The following is a 14,043-nucleotide window of genomic DNA, read 5'->3' on the forward strand; positions in this document are numbered from 1 at the left end:
TGAGTTCTTTATCTCTTCATTTGATGTTTTAGGGTTTCAGGATTGTTGTTTTCTCTGTTCGGCTTAGTTTTTTGGATCTTTGCTGTGGAGGAACGGTGTGGTGTTTCTGCCTAGAGTGCCATTTTGCCGGAAGTCCTCTAGAATCTCAGAATTTTTAAGATAATGTGATAGAATCTTGTCATTTTATAGATTAGAAAATTGTTGTTGTTAAGTGCCATAGAGTTGGTTCTGACTCATAGCGACCCTATGCACAACAGAGCGAAACACTGCCTGGTCCTGCACCATCCTCACAATTGTTGCTTTGTTTAAGCCCATTGTTGCAGCCACTATGTCAGTCCATCTTGTCAAATGTCTTCCTCTTTTTTGCTGACCCTCTACTTTACCAAGCATGATGTCCTTCTCCAGGGACCGATCCCTCCTGATAACATGTCCAAAGCATGTAAGATGAAGTCTCACCATCCTTCCTTCTAAGGAGCATTTTGGCTGTACTTCTTCCAAGACAGACTTGTTCGTTCTTTTGGCACTCCATGGTATATTCAATCCTCTTTGCCAACACCACAATTCAAAGGCCATCAGTTCTTCATTCTTCCTTATTCGTGGTCCAACTTTCACGTGCATATGAGGCAATTGAAAACACCATGGCTTGGGTCAGGCACACCTTAGTCTTCAAGGTGACATCTTTGCTTTTTAACACTTAAAAGAGGTCTTTTGCAGCAGATTGGCCCAGTGCAATGCATTGTTTGATTTCTTGACTGCTGCTTCAATGGGTGTTGATTGTGGATCCAAGTAAAATGAAATCCTTGACAACTTCAATCTTTTATTCATTTATCATGATGTTGCTTATTGGTCCATTTGTGAGAATTTTTGTTTTCTTTATGTTTAGGTGTAATCCATACTGTAGGCTATAGTCTTTGATCGTTATCAGTAAGTGCTTCAAGTCCTCTTCACTTTCAGTAAGTCAGGTTGTGTTATCTGCATATTGCAGGTTGTTAACGAGTCTTCCTCCAGTCCTGATACCCAGTTCTTCTTATAGTCCAGGTTCTCAGATTGAATCCCACTTAGTTGTGGTGTATTACTTTTTTGATATGATGCTGAATTCTACTGGCTAGAATTTTGTTGAGAATTTTTGCATCTATATTCATGAGAGATATTAGTCTTAATTTTCTTTTGTCTGATAACTTTGCCTGGCTTTGGTATCAAGGTTACGCTGGTTCATAGAATGAATTCAGGAGTATTCCTTCCTTTTCTATGCTGTGAAATATTCTGAGTAGTACTGGTGCGAGCTCTTCTCTGAATGTTTGGTAGAATTCTCCAGTGAAGCTGTCCCAGCCAGGGCTTTTTTATTTTTGCTGGAAGTTGTTTTATTACATCTTCAATCTCTTCTCTTGTTACAGATCTGTTCAGATATTCTATCTCAGCTTGTGTAAGTTTAGGTAAGTAGTGTGTTTCTAGAAATTTGTCCATTTCCTCTAGTTTCTCAAATTTGTTAGAGTACAGTTTTTCATAGTATTCTGCTATGATTCTTTTTATTTCCGTTGGGTCTGTTGTATTGTCCTCCATTTCATGTCTTATTTGGGTTCTTAGCTTCCTCTCCTGTTTTTTTCTTTTTTCAGTTTGGCCAGTGGTTTGTCAATTTTGTTGATCTTTTCAAAGAATCAACTTTTGGTCTTTTTGATTCTTTTCTTTTTCCTGCTCTCTATTTCATTTATTTCTCCTCTAATATTTATTATTTCCTTTTTATGGTAGCTGTGGGCTTCTTTTGTTATGAGTTGTAGGACTAACATTTTGATTTTGGCCCATTCTTTTTTTATGTGTGTGTTTATTGCTATAAATTGACCTCTGAGCACTGCCTTTGCTGTGCCCCAGAAGTTTTGGTATGATGTGTTTTAATTCTCATTTAATTCTAGGAATTTTTTTATTCCTTCTTTCATTTTTTTCTGTTGTCAAGTTGTTTTTAAGCAGGGTGTTATTCATTTTCAATGTGTTTGAATTTTTTCCCTTGCTCTTCCTGTTATTGATTTCTACTTTAATGGTGTTTTGATTAGAGAGAATGTTCTGTATTATTTTCATGTTTTGGACTGTATTGAGGATTGCTTCGAGGCTGAAAATTTGGTCTATTCTGGAGAATGTTCACTGTGTATTGGAAACAAATGTATTCTTTGCTGCTGATAGGTGGAGTGTTCTGTAGACGTCTCTGAGGTCAAGTTGGTTGATTTTGGCCTTTAGCTCTTCTATACATTTGTTAAATTTCTTTCTAGATGTTCTGTCCTTTACCAAGAGTTATATGTTGACGCCTCTTACTGTTACTGTGGAACTGTCTTTTTTCAGTGCTGTTAGAGTTTGTATTATGTATTTTGGAGCCCCACTGTTGGGTGCGTGAATATTTATTCAGGTTATATCTTCTTGGTGGATTGTCCCTTTAATCATTATATAATGTCCTTACTTGTCTTTATGATCGATTTTGCCTTAAAGTCTATTTTATCTGAGATAAATATTGCCACTCCTGCCCATTTTTGGTTACTGTTTACTTGATATATATTTTTTCCATACTTTGATTTTTAATATATTTATGTTTTTGTGTCTAAAGTGTGTCTCATAGACAGCGTATTGATAAGTCATGCTTTTTTATCCATTCTGCCGTTCATTGTCTCTTTACAGGTGTATTTAAGCCATTTACATTCAGTGCGATTATCGATAGGCATGAGTTTATTGCTGTCATATTGTTATGCTTTCTTTTTTGGGGGGGTACTGACATTTTCTTTGTTTCTCTTACTTTCGTGTGCTGAGTTTCTTTTGTTTTTGTTTTCTTTTCTTTTGTTATTATAGATTTTGTATTTCCTGAGACTTTATGTTTTTCTTCTTTTTTATTCTGATGTGATTACCTTGAAATTTACCTAATCTTCCTAAGTTTGAACTTGTCTTTTATTATTTCATATCGCCTTGATTTACACTCCATTTGAAAGTTTTATACTTCCATCATTTACTCCTCCTTTTATTATTTTGATGTTGTCATCATTTACAGATTGATGTCTCTGTTTCCCTGTTTTAAGTCTTTTAACTTTGTTTTATTTTTGAGAGTTCTTTAAATAGATTGGTTTCTGGCTGATGCTGTCTTGTGTCCTAGACTCCAGTTGTTGTCTGATGTTGTTGGTTCTCTAACCAAAGGACTCCCTTTAATATTTCTTGTACATTTGGCTTGGTTTTTACTAATTCCCTTAATTTCTGTTAATCTGGAAATGTCCTAATTTCACCATCGTATTTGAGAGAGAGTTTTGCAGGATATATTTTTCTTGGTTGCCATTTTTTTCTTTTAAGGTTTCATGTATGTCATCCCTTTTCCTTCTTGCTTGCATAGTTTTTGCTGAAAAATCAGAGCTTTGTCTTATTGTTTCGCCTTTCTAAGTGTCTTTTTATTTTTCTCGAGCTGCTCTCAGGATTCTTTCTTTGTCTTTGGTTTTGGCAAGTGTAATTGTGGTATGTTTTAGTGACTTTTGGGGGGTTCTATCCTGTATGGGGTTTGTTGAGCTTCTTGGATGATCAGCTTTTCATCTTGCATGATATTTGGGTAGTGTTCTTTCAACAAACCTTCAACAGTCTTCTCTCTGTTTTCCATCTTCTCCCCCTACTCTGGAACTCTGATCTTGTGGAAATTTTTGCTCTTGATTGTGTCCCAAATAATTCTTCATTGTTTTCTCTGGTTTTTCTTCAAACATCGTAGCACCCATGGATTTGTCTTCAATTTTGCTGATTCTGTCTTCTTTTGTTTCAAATTTGCACCTAAAACCTTCTATTGAGATGTCCATTTCTCAAATTTTTTGATTTTTGGATTTCTAGTTGCTGTTTTTTATGATTTCTAATTGTTTATTTATTTTGATGTTTTGTTCTTGTATTATTTTCTTAATTCTTCTATTGATTTGTGTGTGTTTCCCTTGATTTTGGCTGTTCTCGTTGGTTTTGTTTGTGTTTTCCATGATTTTGGCCATTTTTTCCCTGGTTTTCTCCGTGTTTTCCTCGATCTCTTTCCTAATCTCTTTGAGAGCCCTAAATATTAGTCTTTTGAATTCCATATCAGGTAGTTCCACTGCCTTTTCCTCTTCTTCATTTGACTATTTTTGTCACTGCTGCAGCCATCTTGTCCTTTTTCATATGTTTTGATAACGTTTGCTGTCTCTGAGACATTAGGGTATTATTTATTTATTGATCGTATGTTATTTGTTTCATTCTGCTTTTTTGTTATGTTTTGATGTGTCAGGACAAGTGAACCAGGCTTGCTTTGCTGCTTGCTCATCTGTGGGCATGATAGCTCTCACCACCTTTTCTGGGTGGGCAGGCAGGATGAACCTACTTCACTGTATACTAGTTTTAACAAGGTGGCTGATGTCGGACTAGGCTGGCACTGTCTGCCTCCTGATGTTGGTTCAGTAGTGTGGGAGTGTTCACAAGCTCTCACCAGATAGGCTGTGGTAGTGGAAGGGGAGTAGTACGGGTTCACTTCCTGCTGTTCAGCAGCTGGTCGAATGGCGGGAGGGGAGGGGCAGTGCAGGTCGGTTTTGGCGGCAAGCCATGGATGCTCTAGCCATGGTGGCACAGTGAGGGCCAGTGGGAAGTGGGAGTAGCATATGGGGCTAGTTCGGGGGGAAGAAAGAAAAGGAAGAATGGGAAAAAATGGTATGTGTGTTGGCGGGGTGGACCTGAGGTGGCGGTGGGCCAGTGGCACTCTAACCACAGTGGTGCAGAGTGGGCTGGTAGGAAATGTAGAGGTGGCGTACAAGGCTAGGTGGGAGGGAGAAAGAAAAGGAAGAAAGGCGGAAAAAGAAAAAAATGGTGCAGTGAGAGCTGGCATGTGTGGGTGGGGTGGACCTGAGGTGGCGGTGGGCCAGTGGCACTCTAACCACAGTGGTGCAGAGTGGCCTGGTAGGAAATGTAGAGGTGGCATACAAGGCTAGGTGGGAGGGAGAAAGAAAAGGAAGAAAGGGGGAAAAAGAAAAAAAATGGTGCATTGAGAGCTCACATGTGTGGGTGGGGTGGACCTGAGGTGGTGGTGGGCCATTGGCTCTCTACCTGTGGCAGTTTGGCATGGCTCTGTAGAAAGGGGTAGAGGTAGTGTATGGGGCTAGATGAGAGGGAGAAAGAAAAGAAAGAAAGGGGGAAAATGGCATAGTGGGAGCTGGGGATGGCAACAAGCCAATGGCTCTCTACCCTCAGCAGTGCAGCGTGGCCCACCAGAAGCGGTAGAGGTAGCATACAGGACTAGGTGGGAGGAAGAAGGAAAAGGAAGAAAGGGGGGAAAAAACTGCATGGCGGGAGCTGGTGGGTGGGGGTGGGGGGACCTGGGATAGCAGCGGGCTGGTGGCTCTCTACCCACGGTGATGCAGCGTGTCCCAGTGGCAAGGGGTAGAAGTAGTGTATGGGGTTAGATGGGAGGGAGAAAGAAAAAGGGAAGAAAAATCGGTGTGGCAGGAGTCAGCGGATGGGGCGGATCAGACCCAGGCTGGCAGCTGGCCGGTGGCTCTCCAGCCATGGTGGCATGCCATGGCCCAGTGGGAAGGGCTAGAAGTGGGGTACAGGACTAGATGGGAGGCAGAAAGAAAAGGAGGAAAGGGGGAAAAAATGGTGTGGCAGGAGCCGGCAGGTGGGGTTGGGGCGGACCCAGGGTGATGACAGGCCTGTGGTTCTCTAGCCAAGTGATGCATCATGGCCTGGCAGGAAAAGGTAGAGGTGGTATATGGGTTAGGTGGGAGGGAGAAAGAAAGGAACAAAGGGCGAAAAATGGTGCAGCAGGAGCTGGTGGGTGGGGATGGGGCAGACCATGAGGCCGGTGGCTCTCTAACCAAGGTGGCACAGCGTGGCCTGGCAGGAAGGGGTGGGGGTAGCATACGAGGAAGAAGGGTGAGGGGTAGGAAAGCACGCTTCTCTGGTTCTCTGTCTCCTGTTGGGAGCTCCAAGACATTGTCTCCCCATACTCCCTGTCCGGGGTCATTGCTTGCTATGCTCCAAGATGGTAACACTGTGCCGTGTTAGTTGGCAGGGGACCTCCGCTCTGTCTCTCTCTTGTTCTCTGTTTTCCTTCAGTTCCTTCCTCCATGTGGTGTTCGATTTAGTTCTTTATCCCTTCATTTCATGCTTAGGCTTCCAGGATTGATGTTTGTATCTGCTTCGCTTAGTTTTTCGGGTCTTTGCTGCAGAGGGACGGCATGATGTGTCTGTCTAGGGCACCGTGTTGGCTGCGCCTCTTTGAACTCAGTATATTTCTAACAGAATATTGTCAAAAATCATTGTGGGACTTATGAAGATATACCCATACCCAGACACTTTTTTTTCTCCATTCTAAACTGTGACTGGAACTAAGATTGAAATTGGGGTGATCAAGATCAGGAGCTCTGGCTCAAGAATGAGGTTTCCACAGTTCAAATCCTGGCTCTACCACTTAATTAACTGATGTTAGGCAAGTCTTCTAAATTCCTCTGTGCCTCAGTTTCCTCATCTGTAAAATAAAGTTTATAATTGTACCTTTGTTACAGGATTTTGAATGATGCTAAAAAGAATTAATACATGTAAAGTATTTAGAATAATGCCAGGCTCATAGTAAACCTTCAATAAATGTTAACTCTTATCACTATTAAGGGGCATTAGTGGTTCAGTGGTCGACTTCTCACCTTCCGTGAAGGAGAACACGGTTTGATTCCCAACCAGTGCACCTCATGCATAACCACCACCCATCTGTCAGTACAGCTTGCATGTTGCTGGGATGCTGGACAGATTTCAGTGGATCTTCCAGATTAAGGCAGACTAGGAAGAACCTGGTTGGCTTCCAAAAATCAGCCAGTAAAACTTTATAGATCACAACTGTCCGATCTGCAACCAGTCAGTACTCTGTTCTGTTGTGTATGGGATTGCCATGAAAGTCAGGCCGACTGGAGAGCAGCAGCTCACAGCAACATTATTACTGTTATGTGCTGTACATCTTACTATTACAACTACTGCAGTAGAAGCCAAACTTGGAAGGCATCCGCTTTTGGAATTTCAGTCCTGCTGGGGAATTTTAAGAGCTGCTGATAAACATTAGTGCGTCACTGTCTCCCCCAACTCTTTTTAAATCCTTCTCCAATATTTCGTCTTTTGAAAGCTGAGAACAGCCACATGTAAATATTTCCCTTTGGTCAGCTGAAGATTTCAACACTGAAAAGCATAAGAAAAATGGCACCCAAAAAGTAAAAAATTAAAAATTTTTCAGTTGAGATCATATTTGATTCAGAAATGAGATACTCATGCTATTTAAGCAGGTTTTCCTTTCCAAGCAGAAAGGGGTTTACTTTTAAATAATGAGTATTTTTTTAATTTTTTCTTGCTTCAAAATAAAATGCATTTTACGTTTACTTGCGTTGGAGTGTTTTGTTTTCCTGGCTTACTCTTTTAGTATTTATCAAACTCTTTTAGGATAAAAGAAAATATGAAAATGCAAGCTGGTATTTATAGAGACTTCAGTATAAGCCCCCTAAAAATTGAGCCACTTTATGAAGCAGACCATTGAATAAACTTTTATTTCTTATTAGCACTTTTAAGCAGTTAAAGGGGAAATGTGACACATTTAACAACACTACACTTCTGACAATCTTCCAGAATCACAGTGGATGGGTTTTGATAATTTACAAGAGTGTGACATAATGCTGTGTCTTGTTAGGCCCTCATGACGTTCTTCAATAAAGTGATTGCCAATGAATCAAAAAACCGAATGAGTATGTGGAACATTTCTACTGTTATGGCACCAAACCTCTTCTTCAGTAGAAGCAAACATTCTGATTATGAAGAATTACTGTTAGCAAACACCGCAGCACACATAATTCGCCTAATGCTGAAGTACCAGAAAATTTTGTGGAAGGTGAGTAACAATGCGATGATCGTTAAAGTTCTCCTTGGACGTCCACCAGCATCCAGGCGATGTAAAGCTCCCTGGACAAGCAATTCCTAGGTTATGGGGGGATAATCCCAGGTTATACCTTTACAGGTTCTTTATGCTCGTTAACACATTCTCCCTTGTAAACAGAATCTCTTAATAGTTTTTTTCTAATCTTTACAAGGTCCAATGTTACCTTTTAGGTTCCAAGACAGTGAGTGACTAGGATGTTACCATAACTGAAGACAGAATTTACTAGGGAGGCATAAGTCAAGTCTTTTCCTTCTAGTCAAGTTATATTTCTTCTCCAGGTTCCATCTTTCTTAATCACTCAAGTAAGAAGAATGAATGAAGCCACCATGTTGTTAAAGAAGCAGCTCCCAAGTGTAAAAAAGCTGTTAAGGAGGAAGACCATAGAACGAGAGGTAATGAAAATAAATAAGTGCACAAATTGTGTTTCGTACACAGATTTTTACTTCTCAAAGGAGGCACAAAGTAGCTTGTAATAGTAAAACCAAAAATTTTGTATTCTCCTCAAGTATTGGACATATACAATTGAATATAAAAGCTGTAACAATTGTGTCCATAACAGTACTATAGTCTTTCCATTTTGTTTAATTAGTGGCTTTTTGGTTAAAGTACTTGAAATATGTACTTCATAAAGATTAGTTAGTATTCTGTTAAGTACTTACTAGACAGGCTAAAATGATTCTGATGTGAGCTAAAGTTGACATTGTAGTCCCTGTGAACTAGATTTAGGAGGACTGCAGTCTCCAGTATATCTAATAAAGTAGAGAAAGAGATTTAATTAGTGATTGGATAATAAAAGTCTAACCTTCAAGTTGTTTTGTATAAATTCATTGGATTCCAAAGAAGTTCTGTTTTAGTAAAATTGTGTAGAGGTATATAATAGAAACAGGTTCTAGAAAATTTGTCTTTATTACTTTAGTTTGAGGAATGATGATGAGCGTAAGCATTGCATTAGACCTTGGTGCAGAGATACATGAACTTTGCTCTATGCTTAAAAGAACTTACACCTAGTATGGGAGAAAAATACATACAACAGCCATTAGTACACTCAGCAGCAGGCAGTAAATACCAGACCAGTGGTGCAGACCATGTGCTAAGGCCATGCAGAGGAGAAAAAAGTATGCTCCAACATTGGAAACTAGGGAAGACTTCATGGAGGAAGTGGCATTTGAGCTACATCTTGAAGGGAGCATTTTGAAGGGGGAAAGAAAGTTCATTCAGGGAAAGGGAATAGTAAATGACAAGGCAGTGAAAAGTGTTACTAATCGGTTTATCACAATCAGGATGAACGACTGTATTCCCTATTAATTATAGGAAAAACCACTTCAAATAGAACCAACACTTTTATTTGGAAATTTTTAAAAATTTGTATTGATTGAATTGAAAGTACAAAAACATAAAATTCAACATTTAAACCATTTTAAAGTATACAGTTCTGTAGATTTTAGTATTATGTACAATGTTGTACAACAATCACCACTATCTAATCACAGAACATATCCGTTACCCTAAAAAAGAAACCCAATACCTACTACTAATCTACTGTCTGTTGGTTTACCTACTCTAAACATTTCGTATAAATGGAATCACAGAATATTTGTCATTTTGTGTCTGACAGATTTCACTTAATGTTTTCAAGGTTCATCCATGTCATAGCATGTATCAGAACTTCATTTCTCTTTATGGCTGAATAATATTCCATTGTACTTAAATACCACATTTTGTTTATACATTTATTTGTTGATGGACACGGGTTGTTTCTACGTTTTGGCTATTGTGAATAATGCTGCAGTGAACATAGGTGTATAAGTATCTGAGTCCCTACTTTCAAGTCCTCTGGGTCATATGGTAATTCTATGTTTAACTTTTTAAGGAACTACCAAGCTGTTTTTCACAGTGGCTGTACCGTTTTACATTCCTACCAACAATGGATGAAAGTTCTAATTTGCTCCACATCCTCACCAAGATTGTTGTTTTTTGTTTTCCTGATAAGAGTCATCCTAATGAGTTTGAAATGGTGTCTCAGTGTGGTTTTGATTTACATTTCCCTAATGACTAATGACATTGATCATCTTTTCATGTGCTTATTGGTCATTTGTACGTCCTCTTTGAGAAATGTCTATTCAAGTCTTTGTAACATTTTTTTTTTTTTAATTCTTAATTTTGTTGAAATAGACAGTTCATTAACAGGGTACAAAATTCAAAAGGTACAAAAGACTATAGACTAAAAATTGGTACCTCTGACTTTCCCTCTGGGAGACAAATAATCTCTCCAACAACAGGGCGTTTGTGCAAAACCACGTGCAGGTGTGTAGACTTCAGAGATGCTCTGTGCATATACAGGCAAATACGAATCCGTGTTCTCCCTTCTCACACAACAGCATCATATATGCTTGTTTTCTCAACATTGATGTTAAAACTAAATGTTTTTTCTTTAGGTGACAAGCCCTAAGACTGCAAAAATACTACAGAAATCACCCTCTTCAAGAAGAGTGGTAAGAACACAAATAATTTCCTTTTTTCTGTATTAACTGCCTGTGTAGTATTCTCTGTCTGCATCAAGCATATACATGTGTAATTTTGGTCAAACCTGAAATTTTTAATGTGACACATGAAGGAATGGTATAGGGAGTCTACTAAATGATCATTCAAAATGATGTGGTTAGGCAGTTCATACATAAGTGAATCCTATAGGAAGTTATAGGGAACTGTGATTATTATGATCATAGGTCCAGTAATGTCAGGAGTATGGTATTTATCTTGCAGAGTCTTCAGGCAATCTGGAAGGGGAGGGATGTGAGATGATCAAATGAGTATTGTAGGAGTGCAATTATGACTTCAGTTAGCTGGGTGCACTCTATCTACCTCCCAAGTCCAAAACCCTCATTATCCATTCCCTGGAATGCTCTCTGGTTCTTGCTGGTAATAATAAGAAGGTCCTACAAGTACTGACCTTATTTTAAAATATTTTTTCCAGGGTGTGTATTGAGTCAACTCAAATAAACCTTCTACACGGACAGTGCCATCCTTTAAGAATTTACAGGTTTAAAACAATTATCTGAGGACTAGCCAGGTCCTCAAACAAGTAAAATTTATTTCTGTTCATCTTCTAAATAGAAGATCAATTTTTAAATCATTCAAATTTTGAAACATAAGGCATTTTCCAGTTAATCCTGGCAAATCAGAAACTTCTATTAATTAGACAGCACTATTCTTTGAACAGGAGTCCCTGGTTGGTGCAAATCGTTAACATGCTTGGCTGCTAACCAAAGGGTTGGAGGTTCGAGTCCACCCATGGGCCACCTCCAAAGGAAAGCGTGGCAGTCTACTTCTGAAAAATCAGCCATTGACAACCCTATGGAACACAGTTATACTCTGATACATGTGGGATCACCATGAGTCATAGCTGACTTGATGGCAACTGGTTTGTTCTTTGAGTATTCCATTTAGATTAGAGCTGTGAGGTCCCCAGGCCCAGGTCAGTCACATCATTGACACTCAGAACATGCCCACATTCTGCTCTGTCATCACAGCGTCATCAGCACACCTGGAGGAGTCAGATTTCAAGTTCCCATATAGTCTTCATTCTAAAAAGTAAAACTCATCGAGTAAATGAAGCCTCCAAAACAAAAGATACAGTGTTGTACAATAATCACCGCTGTCTAATCACAGAACATTTTCATCACCCCAAAAAACGTGGGCTGGTCATTAATGGCTGCTAATTAAAGAAAGGATATATTTAAGAAGCTATATTTTCTAATTGATCCTTAAAATTTTCAGAAGGTTGACCTCAATATATACAGAAGTACAGATTTCTGCTTAAAGCAGGCATATTCAGGACATTGTCTAAGGAAATTTGTTGATAGAAATATTTTCATCATGATCCAATTTTACTTCTCTCATGGCTTTAAGGCATTAGAGTCACACCTAAGCATGTTACAAAAGTAAAATCCCAGGTTAATTTTAGATATTAGTGAGTCTCCCAGTGGAAAAGAAAGCAGTGTTTTATTCGAGTTAAATACTGGTTATATTTACAGGTTTTCTTGATTCATTGCCTCTGATTCTCATGATGTCCCTTAAATGCCACCATTGCACTGATGTCCATCCTAACTTGACAGAATGTACTTCATTTTTTCTCATTGGCAGTCTGACGTACCTGAGGGAGTCATAAGGGTCCATGCTCCACTTCTCTCTAAGGTATCCATGGCCATTCAACTCAATAGTCAAACCAAAGCCAAAGACATATTGGCGAAATTTCAATACGAGAACAGGTGAGTAAAAGTGAATGAAAGAATTTGCACAAGAAAGTGAATTTTTATCAGATGAGTGACTTTTCAGACATTTCCAAATTTGGCCTGTTTGAAAAATTAAAATCTGTTACTTTGGGGAATTAACCTTTAGATTAAGAGTCAGAAGTAGAGAAAGACATTAGTAGACAATAAAATTATCTATAATGAAAGTCGGTTTTTTAAAGAAATTTCTACAAATGGGATTCTCATTAGGTATCCTTTGTTTCGGTGGCTTCCTTTATCCAGTGAGTTTTACGGTTTTTTTGTTTTTTTTTTTTCAGAATGAAGAATATAACAAGTTAGTTTAGTAGATATTATGAAAGATTTTCAGTAATATCGTTATTCCATATTCCATTGGGTTTTAACATGCCTGTATCAGAAAGATTTTAGGTGGTCAAGAGAGCACTATAGCTGTTTGTTTCCTTGAAAATATGCTATTAATAATCCTTAGGATCAGAGTGATATTTAAGGAAATTCTGTATACATATCTGCAGTAAATCACATGAAAAGACCATAAATCCAAATAATTTTTGTTTAGACGTGCTTATTAAAGGATAAACATTTGCCATGTTTTCTTATCTCTTTTTTTAAATTTTTTCCCATACAAAAATTTGTACATATATTGTTATGTGACTCTAATTGCTCTCCCTGTACCGTGACAGCACACTCCTCGTTTCCAGCCCCGATTCCCCATGTCTATTCAACCAGCTCCTAATCCTCTCTGCCTTCCCATCTCACCTCTGTACAGAAGCTGACCGTTTAGGCTCTTGTATCTACTTGAGCTAAGAGGCACACTCCTCATGAGTATCACTGTATGTCCAACAGTCCAGTCCAATCCGTCAGAACAGTTGGCCTTGGAAATTGTTTTAGTCCTGTGCTGATAGAGAATCCAGGGGCCATGCTTTCCAGGGTCCCTCCAGTCTCAGTCAGACCATTAACTCTGGTCTTCTTATTAGAATTTGAGTCCTGCAGTCCACCTTTCTCCTGCTCCATCTGGGACTCTGTTGTGTTCCCTGTCAGGGCAGTCATTGGTGGTAGCCGGGCACCATCTAGTTCTTCTGGTCCCAGGCTAATGAAGTCTCTGGTTTATATGGCCCTTTCTGTGTCTTTGGTGTTCTTCATTCTCCTTTACCCCAGGTGGTTGGGAACAATTGATGCATCTTAGATGGCTGGTTGCAAGCTTTTAAGACCACAGACGCCACTTATGAAAGTAGGATGCAGAACATTTTCTTAATAAGCTATGTTACGCCAGTTGACCTAGATGTCCCCTGAAAGCATGGTCCCCAGACCCCTACCCCTGCTACTCTGTCCCTCAAAGTGATTGATTGTATTAGGAAACTTCTTAGCTTTGGTTTAGTCCAGTTGTGCTGACTTCCCGTGTAGTATGTGCTGTCCTTCCTTCACCTAAGATAATTCTTATCTACTATCTAGTTAGTAAATAACCGTCAGCCTCCCTCCGCACCCTCGTACCCATCAAAGAATGTTTTCTTCTGTGTTTAAACCTTTTCTTGAGTTCTGATAGTAGTGGTCTTACACAGTATTTGTTCTGTGACTAACTAAATTCACTCAGCATAATAAGTTCCAGCTTCTTCCATGTTATAAGATGTTTCATGGCTTCATCATTGTTCTTTATCCTTGTGTAGTATTCCATTGTGTGGATATACCATAATTTATTTATCCATTCGTCCGTTGATGGGCACCTAGATTATTTCCATCTTTTTACTATTGTGAACAGTGCTGCAGTGAACATGGGTGTGCACATATCTATTCATGTGACGGCTCTTTTTTTTCTAGGATATGTTCCAAGGAGCGGGATAGCTGGATCATATG

At 39.1% G+C, this 14,043-nt stretch overlaps 1 protein-coding gene across 1 annotated transcript in view; it reads left to right on the forward strand.

Annotated features, from left to right (window-relative positions):
- The window catches only part of ARHGAP28 (Rho GTPase activating protein 28), a 99,154-nt gene that overhangs the window by 62,861 nt on the left and 22,250 nt on the right, over positions 1-14,043 (forward strand). The window contains exons 11-14 of the mRNA XM_023740061.1: positions 7,682-7,879; positions 8,206-8,319; positions 10,363-10,419; positions 12,071-12,195. Of these exons, the coding sequence (XP_023595829.1) occupies positions 7,682-7,879; positions 8,206-8,319; positions 10,363-10,419; positions 12,071-12,195 (494 nt within the window). The remainder of the gene's footprint in view (positions 1-7,681; positions 7,880-8,205; positions 8,320-10,362; positions 10,420-12,070; positions 12,196-14,043) is intronic.

The sequence above is a fragment of the Trichechus manatus genome, unplaced genomic scaffold, assembly GCF_000243295.1.
Source record: "Trichechus manatus latirostris isolate Lorelei unplaced genomic scaffold, TriManLat1.0 scaffold00146, whole genome shotgun sequence".
Taxonomy (NCBI): Eukaryota; Metazoa; Chordata; class Mammalia; order Sirenia; family Trichechidae; genus Trichechus; species Trichechus manatus.